General features: G+C 39.3%; 1 protein-coding gene across 1 annotated transcript in view; it reads right to left on the reverse strand.

The window, feature by feature from the left end:
* Positions 1-8,758, reverse strand: part of mau2 (MAU2 sister chromatid cohesion factor) — a 35,906-nt gene extending 27,148 nt beyond the window's left edge. The window contains exons 1-3 of the mRNA XM_062038581.1: positions 8,435-8,758; positions 8,031-8,114; positions 3,943-4,038 (exon numbers count right to left, since the gene is read on the reverse strand). Of these exons, the coding sequence (XP_061894565.1) occupies positions 3,943-4,038; positions 8,031-8,114; positions 8,435-8,668 (414 nt within the window). The 5' untranslated portion in view covers positions 8,669-8,758. The remainder of the gene's footprint in view (positions 1-3,942; positions 4,039-8,030; positions 8,115-8,434) is intronic.
* Between the last annotated feature and the right edge of the window lie 10,656 nt (positions 8,759-19,414).

Genomic DNA, 19,414 nt, shown 5'->3' on the forward strand with positions numbered 1-19,414 from the left:
GCAAAGGGAGGCTGATGCGTTGATGGTAAAACTGCAAACCCAACAAGGACTTTTTGCCATATTTCACACCCCCAGAATGCAGCCGTCAGGACAAGTTTCGTCATTTCTCACAAAATCGCCAGAAAAAGTAAGGCGTTTTCTGACGGAGAGTTTATTAAGGAGTGCTTATTGGACTCTATTGCGCTGATAATGCCCGTGCCGGATAATGCACCCCCGGTGTAGAATGCACCCCCTGACGGGAGTGTTATATCAACTAAAGCCCACTTAAAAGTTTCCACGTGCAAGATTGAATTTATTTAAAAAAGTTATTTAATAAGAAGCCAAAAGTGCAAAAACAATAATGTTCGTGTTGGAGGAGTTGTGAATGAATGAAATATGAAATCCCTGCTGCAGTCGCTGCTGGGCCACAACATTAGGTACACCTGCAGACTGCAGCAGGGATTTCATATTTCATTCATTCACAACTCCTCCAACACGAACATTATTGTTTTTGCACTTTTGGCTTCTTATTAAATAACTTTTTTTAAATAGATTCAATATTACACGTGGAAACTTTAAGTGTGGGCTTTAGTTGATATAACACTCCCGTCAGGGGGTGCATTCTACACCGGGGGTGCATTATCCGGCACAACACCTGAAACTTGGAGCTTCAGCTGAAGAACAGAACAGCAGACTTTGACTGTTTTTCGCTGGCTTTGGATGAGAGCTCCGATGTACGTGACACCGCCCAGCTGCTCATCTTCTTACGTGGGATAATTGCAGACTTTCAAATCACGGAGGAGCTGGCAGCCATGCAGTCAATTAAAGAGACAACCACAGGTAATGACTTGTTCACATAGGTAAATGCGTGTTTGGACATGTTAGGACTGAAATGGGACAAGCTGGCAGTTGTGACAACCGATGGTTGTCCAAATCTGACGGGGAAAAATGTTGGACTTTTAAAGAGGATGCAGGATAAACTTTAAATTAACCCTGTGCAGAAATTGACATTTTTGCATTGTATTGTACATCAGGAAGTGTAGTGTAAGACAGTGTTAAAAATACAACCATCAAAAGCAACCTGCTTTTGTATAAAGTTAAGTTAGGTTAAATGAAAGTATTATTATTATTATTATTTTACTTACGGTACATCAAAAATAATATTGAGCCAAATTTAATTGAAATATTGTCGATGTGGCTCTCCAGCAGTGCTCGGGTTGCTCATGCGGCCCCCGGTAAAAATTAATTGCCCACCTCTGATCTACACCTAACATCCACTGTAATGATACCAAGTACAGGAGCGTATCTAGTTGATACTACTATGATTACATCGATATTTTTTAGCATCACAAAATCTTTTTTCCTGTTTTTCAAATTCATATTATGTTTATAAACTCAGGAAATATGTCCCTGGACACATGAGGACTTTGAATATGACCATTGTATGATCCTGTAACGACTTCGTATCGGATTGATACCCAAATTTGTGGTATCATCCAAAACTAATGTAAAGTATCAAACAACAAAAGAATAAGTGCTTATTACATTTGAACAGAAGTGTAGAAAGAACATGTTAAAAGAGAAAGTAAGCAGATCCATTCATCCATCCATTTTCAACCGCTTGTCCCTTTTGGGGTCGCGGGGGGTGCTGGAGCCTATCTCAGCTGCATTCGGGCGGAAGGCGGGGTACACCCTGGACAAGCCGCCACCTCATCCTAGGGCCAACACAGATAGACAGACAACATTCACACTCACATTCACACACTAGGGCCAATTTAGTGTTGCCAATCAACCTATCCCCAGGTGCATGTCTTTGGAGGTGGGAGGAAGCCGGAGTACCCGGAGGGAACCCACGCAGTCACGGGGAGAACATGCAAACTCCACACAGAAAGCAGATATTAACAGTAAATGAACAAATAGATCAATAATTCATTTTCTACCTCTTGTCCTTAATAATGTTGACAAAATAATAGATTGATAAATGACACAATATGTTACTGCAAACGTCAACAGCTAAATTAGGAGCCTTTGTTTGTTTACTTACTAATAAAAGACAAGTTGTCTTGTATGTTCACTATTTTATTTAAGGACAAACTTGCAAAAAGAAACATATATTTAATGTACCGTAAGATTTTTTGTTAAAATAAAGCCAATAATGCAATTTTTTGTGGTCCCCTTTTATTTAGAAAAGTACCGAAAAGTATCAAAATACATTTTGGTACCGGTACCAAAATATTGGTATCGGGACAACACTACCTTTAAAGGCCTACTGAAATGAATTTTTTTTATTTAAACGGGGATAGCAGATCCATTCTATGTGTCATACCTGATCATTTCGCGATATTGCCATATTTTTGCTGAAAGGATTTAGTATAGAACAACGACGATAAAGTTCGCAACTTTTGGTCTCTGATAAAAAAAAAGCCTTGCCCCTACCGTAAGTAGTGTGACGTAGTCAGTTGTTCGCATCCTCATATTTTCCTATTGTTTTCAACGCAGCTAGAGCGATTCGGACCGAGAAAGCGACGATTACCCCATTAATTTGAGCGAGGATGAAAGATTCGTGGATGAGGAACGTTAGAGTGAATGACTAGAATGCAGTGCAAGACATATCTTTTTTCGCTCTGACCGTAACTTAGGTACAAGCTGGCTCATTGGATTCCACACTCTCTCCTTTTTCTATTGCGGATCACGGATTTGTATTTTAAACCACCTCGGATACTATATCCTCTTGAAAATGAGAGTCGGGAACGCGAAATGGACATTCACAGTGACTGGGCGGTATAGCTCGGTTGGTAGAGTGGCCGTACCAGCAACTTGAGGGTTCCAGGTTCGATTCCCGCTTCCGCCATCCTAGTCACTGCCGTTGTGTCCTTGGGCAAGACACTTTACCCACTTGCTCCCAGTGCCACCCACACTGGTTTAAATGTAACTTAGATATTGGGTTTCACTATGTAAAGCGCTTTGAGTCACTAGAGAAAAGCGCTATATAAATATAATTCACTTCACTTCACTTTTATCTCCACGACAATACATCGACGAAACACTTTAGCTACTGAGCTAAAGTGATAGCATCTGGCTCAAATGCATATAGAAACAAAATAAATAAGTCTCTGACTGGAAGGATAGACAGAAGATCAACAATACTATTAAACCATGGACATGTAACTACACAGTTAATAATTCTCAGCCTGGCAAAGCTTAACAATGCTGTTGCTAACGACGCTGAAGCTAACTTAGCAACCGGACCTCACAGAGCTATGATAAAAACATTAGCGCTTCACCTACACCAGCCAGCCCTCATCTGCTCATCAACACCCGTGCTCACCTGCGTTTCATCGATCGACGGCGCGACGAAGGACTTCACCCGATCACAGATGCGGTTGGCGGCTAGCGTCGGCTAGCGTCGGCTAGCGCGTCTGCTATCCAAGTAAGTCCTCCTGGTTGTGTTGCTACAGCCAGCCGTTAATACACCGATCCCACCTACAACTTTCTTCTTTGCAGTCTTCATTGTTCATTAAACAAATTGCAAAAGATTCACCAACACAGATGTCCAGAATACTATGGAATTGTTCGATGAAAACAGAGCAGTTTGTATGGTGACACATTGGGTACGAATACTTCCGTTGCCGTCGTGACGTCACGCGCATACGTCATCATACATAGACGTTTCCAACCGGAAGTTTAGCGGGAAATTTAAAATTGCACTTTATAAGTTAACCCGGCCGTATTGGCATGTGTTGCAATGTTAAGATTTCATCATTGATATATAAGCTATCAGATTGCGTGGTCGGTAGTAGTGGCTTTCAGTAGGCCTTTAAGTGCGCCTTATAGTCCGGAAAATACGGTGAGATAAATGACTGCACAGGTTTCACTATAAGGAAACAGGAAGCAGTGTCCACTTTTTCCATACAATAGCCACAATATTATCAATATACAAAATTACATGAGTAAGATACATACCGCCAGCTGGAACAGCAGCCTGCAGTGCCAATATGGTGTTTGTTGAGAAATCTGGATGGCCTTGCGCAAAAGAGGCTTTGCAGAGTCCACCAAATTCTGGAAATAGAATTTTGGTTAAATATATTAATGTGCTTGAATAGAGTGGTGACTCAGGGTAAATATAGTTTGAGTTTATTTGGAACATGCATGCATACAACATGATACATCACAATTTCCAGTTTCTCTATTCAACACGTTCGAAAAGGAGTAGGAAGTAGCAGAGCTTATTTAATCCTACCCCTTTTCCTTTACATAGCAGTTGCTAAAACTTTTGTTCACTCCCTGTTCTCAATTTATTCACAATATACTCCATCGGTAATAACAATAAAAATAAATAAATAATTGGTGAAGTAAGTTATATTTCATATGGTGAGATGTGTAAGATTATCTAGAAAATTAATGGATGGATGAAATAAATTCAGAATGTTTATCATGGTTCTTCTTCTTTGTACTTAGTAAACACTAAGATTGAATAGTTTCTTGAAGTGGATCATATTAGTACATTGTTTGAATTCTTTGCTTAATCCATTCCGTAATTGAATTCCACATACTGATATACTGAAGGTTTTAAGTGTTGTACGTGCGTACAAATGTTTTAAATTACATTTTTCTCTAAGATTATATTCCTCCTCTTTTGTTGAGAAGAATTGTTGTATATTCTTGGGTAGCAGATTATAGTTTGCTTTGTGTATAATTTTAGCTGTTTGCCAATTCACCATGTCGTGGAATTTCAGTATTTTCGATTCAATGAATACAGGGTTTGCATGTTCTCTATATCCAACATTATGTATTATTTTAACTGATCTTTTTTGTAACACTGTTAATGAATGAAGTGTACTTTTGTAGTTATTTCCCCACACATTAACTCAGATATGGTAGCGAGCAGTAGAGAATATGAAGTGATTTTTGGTCTAGAACAGTGGTACTTAACCCAGGTTCGATCGAACCCTAGGGGTTTGGTGAGTCGGCCTCAGGGGTTTGGCGGAGGTCAAGACACACCCGACTCATCGTGTAAATAAAAACTTCTCCCTATCCGCGTATTAAGGATACCCCCAAACAATGTTCCCTCTAATTTTCCATCTGATTTGCAGGTGTGTAATTTGTTGTGAGTTCATGCACTGTGTTGGGTTTGTTCTTTGAACAAGGTGATGTTCATGCACGGTTCATTTTGTGCACCAGAAAAAAAACATATACCTTTGCCTTGAATTTGAAAAAAATATATATACACTACCGTTCAAAAGTTTGGGGTCACCCAAACAATTTTGTGGAATAGCCTTCATTTCTAAGAACAAGAATAGACTGTCGAGTTTCAGATGAAAGTTCTCTTTTTCTGGCCATTTTGAGCGTTTAATTGACCCCACAAATGTGATGCTCCAGAAACTCAATCTGCTCAAAGGAAGGTCAGTTTTGTAGCTTCTGTAACGAGCTAAACTGTTTTCAGATGTGTGAACATGATTGCACAAGGGTTTTCTAATCATCAATTAGCCTTCTGAGTAGGGCTGAACGATTTATCGTTTTCAGATCGAAATTGCGATTTCAGAAGTCTCAATCTTGAGATCGTGAAGGCTTCGGTTTTAGACGAACGTTATTTAGCTCTCCTGGCTGACATGTCTGTTGTGTATATGCAGCCTGCTCGTGCTACTCTCATGCCTTGTCAAACTCACCAATCAGAAGTGGTAAACTACTTGTGAGCAGGGCATGCCGTCACGCTAACCAATCAGAGGCGGCCATTGACGAGGCTACCGCGTACACGCCCACTAACAACTTTGGTGAAGAAACAAACGTCCTGGAAGAAATGGCTGCTGCCGCCGGGTCAGAAGTGGAGGAGGATTTAGTTTTAATACAGAAGAAGAGCAGCACGTCTGTCATTTGGGACTACTTCGGTTTCGAAACTTCAGATGTGCATCAGAAACAGGTACTTTGTAAAACTTGTCGGGCCAAAGTCGCCACATCCCAAGGCAACACGACTAATTTATTCCGGCACTTGAAAAATCACCACCGGCAGTTACACGACGAATGTATGACCAAAAAGTCCGGTGAAAAGTCAACCCCGAGCGATTCAGCCCATTGTAGCAAACATACCACAATTTCAGGAATATTATGTTCTATTGTTAACAGAATAGATGTGCAATATTTGGGTGCTGCTAAGCGGTAAATGAATGACCCACCTATTTTAATGTCTGACATATTTTTCAGAAGGGCAGAGGTTGGGTCATTTTGTTTTTGTAATAGTATTTTCTTTATTACCATTACTTTTCAATTTCACTTTAAAATATTGTTCAGGTTTCTTCCAGGGTTGAATAAAGTACTTGAATTGCTGCTATAGATGTTGATAGGCTAGCTCTCTTGAGCCATAAAAGACTGACCTACCTACTTGAGTATAAGACTGTTTACATAAGGTCAGGATCCTTTTTTTCCTTTATTGAAGTTGTTGAATTTTGTTTTTCTTATTATATATTAAGCATTGCTTTTTGTGTTGGAATTGTTTTGTATTTTATTTAACTTAAACTTTTTTATTTATCTTAACATAATTAAGGTTTTTGTACTGGTTTTAGTTCTTTAGTTTTAATAACTGCTGTTGGTCAAGAACTTTGGAGAATGTACATGCATGTTTCTTAATAAATACATGTTTGAAGCAATTCTTACCTTTTAGTATTCATCCTTGCATTACATAGCATTTAATGTTTTCATGGTATATCATTTTTTGTCATGTTTTAAATCTGTTACTGTTACTGAAGCTTGATTTGAAAAGAAATCGTGAGTCAAAATCGAAATCGCAATTTCTGTCAGAAAAATCGTGATCAGATTTTTTCCTGAAATCGTTCAGCCCTACTTCTGAGCAAACACATTGTACCATTAGAACACTGGAGTGATAGTTGCTGGAAATGGGCCTCTATACACCTATGTAGATATTGCACCAAAAACCAGACATTTGCAGCTAGAATAGTCATTTACCACATTAGCAATGTATAGAGTGTATTTCTTTAAAGTTAAGACTAGTTTAAAGTTATCTTCATTGAAAAGTACAGTGCTTTTCTTTCAAAAATAAGGACATTTCGATGTGACCCCAAACTTTTGAACGGTAGTGTATACCTTTGCCTTGAATTTGAAAAAAATATATATACACTACCGTTCAAAAGTTTGGGGTCACCCAAACAATTTTGTGGAAAAGCCTTCATTTCTAAGAACAAGAATAGACTGTCGAGTTTCAGATGAAAGTTCTCTTTTTCTGGCCATTTTGAGCGTTTAATTGACCCCACAAATGTGATGCTCCAGAAACTCAATCTGCTCAAAGGAAGGTCAGTTTTGTAGCTTCTGTAACGAGCTAAACTGTTTTCAGATGTGTGAACATGATTGCACAAGGGTTTTCTAATCATCAATTAGCCTTCTGAGCCAATGAGCAAACACATTGTACCATTAGAACACTGGAGTGATAGTTGCTGGAAATGGGCCTCTATACACCTATGTAGATATTGCACCAAAAGCCAGACATTTGCAGCTAGAATAGTCATTTACCACATTAGCAATGTATAGAGTGTATTTCTTTAAAGTTAACACTAGTTTAAAGTTATCTTCATTGAAAAGTACAGTGGGCCTCTATACACCTATGCATAGGTGTATAGGGGTCACATTGAAATGTGACCCCAAACTTTTGAACGGTAGTGTACATATATATATTTTTTTCACTAAAGGGTTCGGTGAATGCGCATATGAAACTGGTGGGGTTCGGTACCTCCAACAAGGTTAAAAACCACTAGGCTAGAACATGTTTTGCTTTATTCATTATTGACCTGTTTCTTGCTACTTTATGTTGTATTTTTTTACATGAGATTTCCAGTTCATTTTTATCATTATATCCAGGTGTGAATGAATGATGGGTTTTTAACATGTAAAGTGACTTTGGGTACTTAGAAAAGCGCTATATAAATCCCAGGTATTATTATTATTATTATTATATCTAGAAATGTGGTTAGTTTCATAACACTGGATAATGAATGCATGAACATGGCATGGAAAATAGTCAATGTACCTCAGATGAACATGATTACCTGTTGGCAGAATAGTTCAGATAAAATGCTTGCAGCTTCAAACTTGACATCTTCAAATTGAGGGACTTGCTGGGAAATAAACCACTGCAAAACAGCAAAGACAAAAGCGTTATTCTTGTCATGTTTGACATTGTTGGCGTTATCTGCATTTAGACTCCCATTCAGCAGCTAATTCTGCACAGCAGCTAAAGAATGGAAGCGGCAAAATTGGGACTAATGTCTCATAATTAAGCTGTGCAGATGATACAACAAATTGTGTTAATAATTATAGAGTAACGCTAAATATGGTAAATCAACAGTTTCCTAAAAGTCCGAGGCGGTTCGTTGTTTCCCAGCCTGCGGCCTACACCACCCCGCTCCGCAGCGTCATCCCCGCTCTTTCCTAGCTCATGAAGCCCGCTCACCGCCTTCTCCAGGTGGCTGCGGGCCAGCTCGCTGTTCTTGGTGTGGTGGTAGAGAACCGAGCCCAGTTGGAGATGCGTACGGGCCTCAATCCTCTGTGGCGGCTTAAACTGAAACACGGCCTGGAGACAATGCACGCACAGGCGTATTTTGGGAGGGCTGGAGGTTCGGAAATGCTCCGCGAAGCCGAGTAGGGCGAGGTACCAGCGCTCCGGGGCTTCTACGTTTGACGCCATTTTCCCCGACAACAACAAGTTTTTCAGCGGTCAGGACGGGCTGCGGGGTTGCCAGGTGCGGCCGTAACCCCCCTGCATCCTACAAGATAACCCCATTCATCCCCATTGGTTTGGCATATGTCACTTCTAACTTTATTTACATAGCATTTTTCTTACATACAAAATGTAACACAAAGTTTTTTTGTGTTTTTTTTTTGAGTTTTTGATAGCGATGTTTTTTATTTTTTTATTATTGAACTACAAACATACATTTATAATTTACACAAACGTCAAGGCAATTTCAACATCAAGGAAAAAAACAAAAGCCAATACAGATAGAGTAATAACACGAAAAAATATGAAAAAAACAAACAAAAGACAAAAAGGGATGCCTAAATCACTTTAAATCAGGGGTGTCATGACCATGAATTGATTAACGCGGACCCCGACTTAAACAAGTTGAAAAACTTATTCGGGTGTTACCATTTAGTGGTCAATTGTACGGAATATGTACTTCACTGTGCAATCTACTAATATAGCTCGGTTGGTAGAGCGGCCGTGCCAGCAACTTGAGGGTTCCAGGTTCGATCCCCGCTTCTGCCATCCTAGTCACTGCCGTTGTGTCCTTGGGCAAGACACTTTACCCACCTGCTCCCAGTGCCTCCCACACTGGTTTAAATGTAACTTAGATAATGGGTTTCACTATGTAAAGCGCTTTGAGTCACTAGAGAAAAAGCGCTATATAAATATAATTCACTTCACTTCACTAAAAGTTTCAATCAATCAATCAAAAGTCAAAGGTACAGTTTTTTTCCGGCCCGCGTGATGAGTTTTCCAAGTATAAAAATGAGCTCTTTTTTTTTTTTAAACGAAATAAACTAAAGTTAAAGTACCAATGATTGTCACACACACACTTGGTGTGGTGAAATTTGTCCTCTGCATTTGACCCATCCCCTTGGGAGGTGAGGGGAGCAGTGAGCAGCAGCGGTGGCCGCGCTCGGGAATAATTTTTGGTGATTTAACCCCCAATTCCAACCCTTGATGCTGAGTGCCAAGCAGGGAGCTAATGGGTCCCATTTTTATAGCCTTTGGTATGACTCGGCCGGGGTTTGAACTCACAACCTACCGATCTCATGGCCACTGAGTAGGTTACATTTAGAACTGCTGTTCTAAATGTGTCCACTGGATGTCACAATAGCAATTCTGTTAGGCAAGCAAATGGTTTATACCGGGGCCAAGCAAGAGGTACACAGAAAAGGGGGACTGTGGCTCCTCCTCCTCCTCGACCCACATGAAACTTAAAACCTGCCGTTTTATGTCTTCTGCGTCATTTGACACCCGTCAAATGTCAAACACAAGAAAAGTGAACTTAATTAACCCTTTTGAATAGTTTTTACCTCCGTTTCTTACGGTTTGTTGAGTTAGCACTGGATTGATACGTGGTCATGACAAAGGCGGTATTTGATACCTAGAAGAGTTTACATGTTGTGTTTTTTGTTCAATCCCAGAAAGACTGTGACTTAAAGTTCAATCCTGGCTTAGTAGATACACCGAGACCAAGTCTAAGCTCATTGTGTTTTTGAAGCTGCACCAATTTCCTCTGAATTTTCAACAAACTTGAAGTGTTTCGTCCAGAGGATTAGTTGTGATTTGTACGTTTTCGTAATGTGCTAGTTCTATTTTTGGTCAAAGTAAAACAAAGAAAACAACCTGGAGTCGTCTTTATTTTTAAGTTATCATGCCATGATTTTACCATTACGGCCATGTGGCCCCTGAGCTAAAATGAGTTTGACTCCCCACCTTCAAATGTTTTTATCAAAGCTATCAATTTAAGGGCTTTTGTACTCTTAAACATTCTCCAAGATTTAATTGATAATTGTAACCCATTAAGCCAATTTAAAAATGTAGGCCTTACTTTCATAAATCGACATTTATGTAGAAACATTTTTGCCCGGGGCATAATAATGTTGACAAACATTTCTATGTTACAGTCGTTTATAAAAATACCAAATTTGATCTACATTTTAAAAACATTTTAAAAACCAGTGCCTCCCTCCCCATTACATAATACCTGGTTAAAAAAAAATACAAAAAATTAAGGACATAAAATAAATGAATATATTAGTATGATACAATTATTAAAATGCATCAATATTAGATAAATATGTAAGTAAAGAACAAATAAAATTAATGAAATTGGCATGTGGTCAAAAAAAAGCTAATAAATACTAGATAAACACAGTTACAAATATAATAATTATAAGATGAATAAGAATATTAAATAAATGCTAACTTAAAAAATGGGTCTTGAGGTTGTTTACATTTTTTTAACTGTTATTGTATTGTAAATTTGACGAAAGGTCAACGTTGTTTCATGACATTAATGTGGAACAACTGAAGGACTCCATTTTGTGATACGCCAAATAATCACTTGATCATAAACACAGTGGTTTATTTTTTTTAATATTCAAACACAGTGTTACTGTTCAAACTGTGTGTGGCCAAAAACATTGAATATCCTTGTTAAATAAATCCCCTGCTTTGTTTTTTAATGAATTGGTCTAATAGGCCTATCAGTAGGCTGTATTTTAATGTTGGTCATCATGTTGGTACTCGGGCCACGTTGTTTTATGAGGCAGTATTTGGTGGAAAAAAGTTGGAGACTATATAGACCGATATAGACTATACAAATAAATAAAAATATAAGTAACAACCTTGCAATAAAAAAATGTCCCAAATAGATAAGAAGCGTTGCCATTTTTATGAGGAAAAATTCATAACTTTGTAAATATGCAATTTCACAGGAGGAAATATGTTATTTTATATTGACATAAAACTTTGATTATGACATTAATAACAACTTTTAAGAGAAAATTCAGATTTTACAAAAATTAAATGAAAAACTTTAATTTTGAGAATAAAGTGGCAGTATTATGAAACCAGCCAGTAGTAATACCACCCGTATGATTATGTACTCATATTGCTTTTGATGTGTATTTCTGGTCTTGTCATCCTCGTCCGGACAGAAGGGCGACACGGCAGTGCGGCTGGATCAAAAGAGACATAGGAGACTCTTTACTGGACTAAAAGTTGCTTTATTACAAGCGAGTGTCATTATACAGGACTGCAGTTCCTGGAGGAGGTCAGGTCAAGAAAATGTGTCTCTCCTAACTTGGAGAAGCCAAACCATCAGTTTTTATATTCCTCCTTTGTGTCTCGGTGTGTGTGTGCTAATTCAGGACAGCACACCCTGACCATAAAAGGAGATGCTCGTGTGTAAGTGTCTGGAAAACGACTGCTTTAAGTCATAATTTACACCACCGTTCAAAAGTTTGGGGTCACCCAAACAATTTTGTGGAATAGCCTTCATTTCTAAGAACAAGAATAGACTGTCGAGTTTCAGATGAAAGTTATCTTTTTCTGGCCATTTTGAGCGTTTAATTGACCCCACAAATGTGATGCTCCAGAAACTCAATCTGCTCAAAGGAAGGTCAGTTTTGTAGCTTCTGTAACGAGCTAAACTGTTTTCTGATGTGTGAACATGATTGCAGAAGGGTTTTCTAATAATCAATTAGCCTTCTGAGCCAATGAGCAAACACATTGTACCATTAGAACACTGGAGTGATAGTTTCTGGAAATGGGCCTCTATACACCTACGTAGATATTGCACCAAAAACCAGACATTTGCAGCTAGAATAGTCATTTACCACATTAGCAATGTATAGAGTGTATTTCTTTAAAGTTAAGACTAGTTTAAAGTTATCTTCATTGAAAAGTACATTGCTTTTCCTTCAAAAATAAGGACATTTCAATGTGACCCCAAACTTTTGAACGGTAGTGTACATGTTGGCGTTGAGCTAGACATGTAGTCCCTTCTCAAGGATAGGGCTATCACTTTTGTATTCCGAAGTCCCAATCAATCAGTCAAAGTTTATTTATATAGCCCTTAATCACAAGTGTCTCAAAGGGCTGCAAAAGCCACAACGACATCCTCGGCTCAGATCCCACATCAGGGCAAGAAAAAACTCAACCCTATGGGATACAATGAGAAACCTTGGAGGGGACCGCAGATGTGGGGACCTCCCCCCTGGGCGACCGGTGCAATGGACGTCGAGTGGATCTAGTTAATAGTGTGAGAGTCCAGTTCATAGTGGGGCCAGCAGGGGATCATCTTGAGTGGAGACAAGTCAGGAGCGCAGAGACGTCATTAACTGATGCACAGATGAGTGCATGACTTTGAACAGCTAGCGAATCATCCGTGGTCATCTGATAACCTCTATGAAGGAGAGGGGGGCAGAGCAGCAAAGAGACGGCAGATCAACTGGTCTTAAAGGGGGTTTTATTTAAAGGCTAGCATATACAAATGAGTTTTAAGATGGGACTTAAATGCTTCTACTGAGGTAGCATCTCTAACTGTCTAACAGATGTTGCGCTAGCTGTCCAAAGTCGGGACCCGGGGTGGACCACTCATCTGTGCATCAGTTGGGTACGTCTCTGCGCTGCTGACTTGTCTCCACTCAAGATGTAGCCCTGCTGGCCCCACTATGGACTGGACTCTCACACTATTATGTTAGATTCGCTATGGACTGGACTCTCACTATTATGTTAGATCCACTATGGACTGGACTCTCACACTATTATGTTAGATCCACTATGGACTGGACTCTCACACTATTATGTTAGATCCACTATGGACTGGACTCTCACACTATTATGTTAGATCTACTATGGACTGGACTCCCACTATATGCTAGATCCACTATGAACTGGACTCTCACTATTACCGGTATGTTAGATCCACTATGGACTGGACTCCCACTATAATGCTAGATCCACTATGGACTGGACTCTCACACTATTATGTTAGATCCACTATGGACTGGACTCCCACTATAATGCTAGATCCACTATGGACTGGACTCTCACACTATTATGTTAGATTCACTATGGACTGGACTCTCACTATTATGTTAGATCCACTATGGACTGGACTCTCACACTATTATGTTAGATTCACTATGGACTGGACTCTCACTATTATGTTAGATCCACTATGGACTGGACTCTCACACTATTATGTTAGATCCACTATGGACTGGACTCTCACACTATTATGTTAGATCCACTATGGACTGGACTCTCACACTATTATGTTAGATCTACTATGGACTGGACTCCCACTATATGCTAGATCCACTATGAACTGGACTCTCACTATTATGTTAGATCCACTATGGACTGGACTCCCACTATAATGCTAGATCCACTATGGACTGGACTCTCACACTATTATGTTAGATCCACTATGGACTGGACTCCCACTATAATGCTAGATCCACTATGGACTGGACTCTCACACTATTATGTTAGATTCACTATGGACTGGACTCTCACTATTATGTTAGATCCACTATGGACTGGACTCTCACACTATTATGTTAGATCCACTATGGACTGGACTCTCACACTATTATGTTAGATCCACTATGGACCGGACTCTCACACTATTATGTTAGATCTACTATGGACTGGACTCCCACTATATGCTAGATCCACTATGAACTGGACTCTCACTATTATGTTACATCCACTATGGACTGGACTCCCACTATAATGCTAGATCCACTATGGACTGGACTCTCACACTATTATGTTAGATCCACTATGGACTGGACTCCCACTATAATGCTAGATCCACTATGGACTGGACTCTCACACTATTATGTTAGATTCACTATGGACCGGACTCTCACTATTATGTTAGATCCACTATGGACTGGACTCACACTATTATGTTAGATCCACTATGGACTGGACTCACACTATTATGTTAGATCCACTATGGACTGGACTCCCACTATTATGCTAGATCCACTATGGACTGGACTCTCACACTATTATGTTAGATCCACTATGGACTGGACTCTCCCACTATTATGTTAGATCCACTATGGACTGGACTCCCACTATTATGTTAGATCCACTATGGACTGGACTCCCACTATTATGCTAGATCCACTATGGACTGGACTCTCACACTATTATGTTAGATCCACTATGGACTGGACTCTCACACTATTATGTTAGATCCACTATGGACTGGACTCTCACTATTATGTTAGATCCACTATGGACTGGACTCACACTATTATGTTAGATCCACTATGGACTGGACTCACACCATTATGTTAGATCCACTATGGACTGGACTCCCACTATTATGCTAGATCCACTATGGACTGGACCCACACTATTATGTTAGATCCACTATGGACTGGACTCACACTATTATGTTAGATCCACTATGGACTGGACTCCCACTATTATGTTAGATCCACTATGGACTGGACTCTCACACTATTATGTTAGATCCACTATGGACTGGACTCTCACTATTATGTTAGATCCACTATGGACTGGACTCACACTATTATGTTAGATCCACTATGGACTGGACTCTCACACTATTATGTTAGATCCACTATGGACTGGACTCTTACACTATTATGTTAGATCCACTATGGACTGGACACACACTATTATGTTAGATCCACTATGGACTGGACTCTCACACTATTATGTTAGATCCACTATGGACTGGACTCTTACACTATTATGTTAGATCCACTATGGACTGGACACACACTATTATGTTAGATCCACTATGGACTGGACTCTCACACTATTATGTTAGATCCACTATGGACTGGACTCTTACACTATTATGTTAGATCCACTATGGACTGGACACACACTATTATGTTAGATCCACTATGGACTGGACTCTCACACTATTATGTTAGATCCACTATGGACTGGACTCTCACACTATTATGCTAGATCCACTCGACGGTCCCCTCCAAGGTTTCTCATTTTCATCCCATTGGGTTAAGTTTTTTCTTGCCCTGATATACAAACCCCCTTTCCGTATGAGTTGGGAAATTGTGTTAGATGTAAATATAAATGGAATACAATGATTTGTAAATCATTTTCAACCCATATTCAGTTGAATATGCTACAAAAACAACATATTTGATGTTCAAACTGAAACTTTTTTTTTTTTTTGCAAATAATCATTAACTTTAGAATTTGATGCCAGCAACACGTGACAAAGAAGTTGGGAAAGGTGGCAATAAATACTGATAAAGTTGAGGAATGCTCATCAAACACTTATTTGGAACATCCCACAGGTGAACAGGCAAATTGGGAACAGGTGGGTGCCATGATTGGGTATAAAAGTAGATTCCATGAAATGCTCAGTCATTCACAAACAAGGATGGGGCGAGGGTCACCACTTTGTCAACAAATGCGTGAGCAAATTGTTGAACAGTTTAAGAAAAACCTTTCTCAACCAGCTATTGCAAGGAATTTAGGGATTTCACCATCTACGCTCCGTAATATCATCAAAGGGTTCAGAGAATCTGGAGAAATCACTGCACGTAAGCAGCTAAGCCCGTGACCTTCAATTCCTCAGGCTGTACTGCATCAACAAGCGACATCAGTGTGTAAAGGATATCACCACATGGGCTCAGGAACACTTCAGAAACCCACTGTCAGTAACTACAGTTGGGCGCTACATCTGTAAGTGCAAGTTAAAACTCTCCTATTCAAGGCGAAAACCGTTTATCAACAACACCCAGAAACGCCGTCGGCTTCGCTGGGCCTGAGCTCATCTAATTAGGACTGATACAAAGTGAAAAAGTGTTCTATGGTCTGACGAGTCCACATTTCAAATTGTTTTTGGAAACTGTGGACGTCGTGTCCTCCGGACCAAAGAGGAAAAGAACCATCTGGATTGTTATAGGCGCAAAGTTGAAAAGCCAGCATGTGTGATGGTATGGGGGTGTATTAGTGCCCAAGATATGGGTAACTTACACATCTGTGAAGGCGCTATTAATGCTGAAAGGTACATACAGGTTTGGAGCAACTTATGTTGCCATCCAAGCAACGTTACCATGGACGCCCCTGCTTATTTCAGCAAGACAATGCCAAGCCACGTGTTACATCAACGTGGCTTCATAGTAAAAGAGTGCGGGTACTAGACTGGCCTGCCTGTAGTCCAGACCTGTCTCCCATTGAAAATGTGTGGCACATTATGAAGCCTAAAATAGCACAAGGGAGACCCCCGGACTGTTGAACAACTTAAGCTGTACATCAAGCAAGAATGGGAAAGAATTCCACCTGAGAAGCTTCAAAAATGTGTCTCCTCAGTTCCCAAACGTTTACTGAGTGTTGTTAAAAGGAAAGGCCATGTAACACAGTGGTGAACATGCCCTTTCCCAACTACTTTGGCACGTGTTGCAGCCATGAAATTCTAAGATAATTATTATTTGCAAAAAAAAATAAAGTTTATGAGTTTGAACATCAAATATGTTGTCTTTGTAGTGCATTCAATTGAATATGGGTTGAAAAGGATTTGCAAATCATTGTATTCCGTTTATATTTACATCCAACACAATTTCCCAACTCAGGGGCGTCACTAGCTTTTAAGGACAGGGGGGGCTTAGCCCCCAGGAGATGCACATTATGCGAGCGAACGTAGCGCACGAGCACAAAACTTCACAAACAGCTAACAAAGACTTAGAAATGATTACTTGTTATTATTATTATTTCAGTGGGTTTATTTTCAATCTGTGTTCAGTACAACAACAAACATGGGTTTGCACAGTGACATTTTGTTTTCAGCATCAACAAGAAACAATGACTTGCATGATCCTTCAAGATACACTGAAACACAATGAAAGTCATGGCATTAGCCTCTATGTTATTCATTCACAACATAGAGGCTAATGCCACCACTTTCGCTCACAATACAATAATTGTTTGTTCCCAAATATTTTGAAGTTGCACAGATTACATGTTGGGCACATATGTGACTAAAATGGTTGTAAATTCAAGCCCTGGAAATATTACTTAATTACTTGAATTAAAGAAATATCTGGATCGGGATGATTTGGCTTGTATATAATATATTTATATATATATATATATATTATGGCAAGCCGTTAAGGAAATTAAATATATATGGAAGTCTGAATAGAAATGAGAAACGTTTATACATACTGTAAATAAGAAAGACTTGCTAAATGTAACTTCCAGGGCTTGAGATTAACGTAGTCCCGTCGTGCACGGGACGAAATTAAATGCTCCCCGGGACGATGGCTTTTAACCATTTTTTTTCTTTTTCTTTTTATGTATTTATTCATTTTACATTTTATATTAAATGTCTTGGTTTTTCCACCCTCTGAAAATCCTATGAAATGTTTAACAAGCCATCCTATAATAATACAACAGCTATTAATGTAACAATACAATAAAACAAATATATTTAATGATGTTTTTTTCATTATTTTAACAATAGGCTAATGTATAATACACACAAAACTTAAAAACTAAATTATTTACAATTGCAGACACAAGGTTCTTGTTCTGCAGTGCTGTGTGCTAATGTGCTTCGTACACCTGCAGGACCGCAAGCAAGGTCGCAGAGAAAATGTGGACTGGATTTGAGTGATGTGGGCATTTTCTATATGAACAAGTCCAAGGACCGCAAGCAAGATCGCAGAGAAAATGCGGACTGGATTTTGAGTGATGTGGGCATTTTCTACATGAACAAGTGGAATGGATTGGATACAGACGCACTAAAGAGGCTCTCTACCTTACACTATGAAGTGAGGGGAAACTGAGTGAATAATGACAGGTTATATGATTATTTATTTAAACTCATATTCGGGCCACTTTATAATGAATATGTCGGCATGTATTTGCAAAAAAAATCTAAAAAAAAAAAAATTGATTTAAAAAAAAATAAAAATTTAACACCAAATTATTTAGGGGGCTTAAGAACATTTTAGGGGGGCTTGAGCCCCCCTAAAATAGGCCTAACAACGCCAATGTCCCAACTCATATGGAAACGGGGTTTGTAGGATCTGAGCCGAGGATGTCGTTGTGGCTTGTGCAGCCCTTTGAGACACTCGTGATTTACGGCTATATAAGTAAACTTTGATTGATACCAACAGGTATAAAAGAAAGGGCATCTCTATCCTCCTTCAAAACCGCAATAAAAGTTCACCTCCAGGCAGCTACAACCCTAAACTAACACCCTCCCCGGATTGCTAATAATCAAATGTAAACAATCAAATGCAGATACTTTTTCTTTTTCTTATGCCTTCTGATCTCTCTCTCTCTCTCTCTCTCTCTCTCTCTCTCTCTCTCTCTCTCTCTCTCTCTCTCTCTCTCTCTCTCTCTATGTCCACTACTTGATGTCCATACCCCCCCCCCCCCACCCCCCCCCTCCACACCCCTGATTGTAAATAATGTAAATAATTCAATGTGATTGTCTTGTGTGATGACTGTATTATGATGATAGTGTATATGATAGTATATATCTGTATCATGAATCAATTTAAGTGGACCCCGACTTAAACAAGTTGAAAAACTTATTCGGGTGTTACCATTTAGTGGTCAATTGTACGGAATATGTACTTCACTGTGCAACCTACTAATAAAAGTCTCAATAAATCAATCAAATTGATTTTTTAAATTTTATTATTTATGGAGTATATTGTGTACACATTGAGAACAGGAAGTGAACAGAAGTGTTAGCAATTGCTCTGTAATGGAAAATGGGTAGGATTAAATAAGCTCGGCTTCTTCCAACTCCTTTTCGGACATGCTGAGAAGAGAGAAACTGGAAAGTCATGCCTTCACCTAACGTGAATTTCATTTCTGAACACACTGGACAAACGAAAGAGAAGGCACCTGGCA

Source organism: Entelurus aequoreus, linkage group LG27 (assembly GCF_033978785.1).
Source record: "Entelurus aequoreus isolate RoL-2023_Sb linkage group LG27, RoL_Eaeq_v1.1, whole genome shotgun sequence".
In the NCBI taxonomy this organism is placed as follows: Eukaryota; Metazoa; Chordata; class Actinopteri; order Syngnathiformes; family Syngnathidae; genus Entelurus; species Entelurus aequoreus.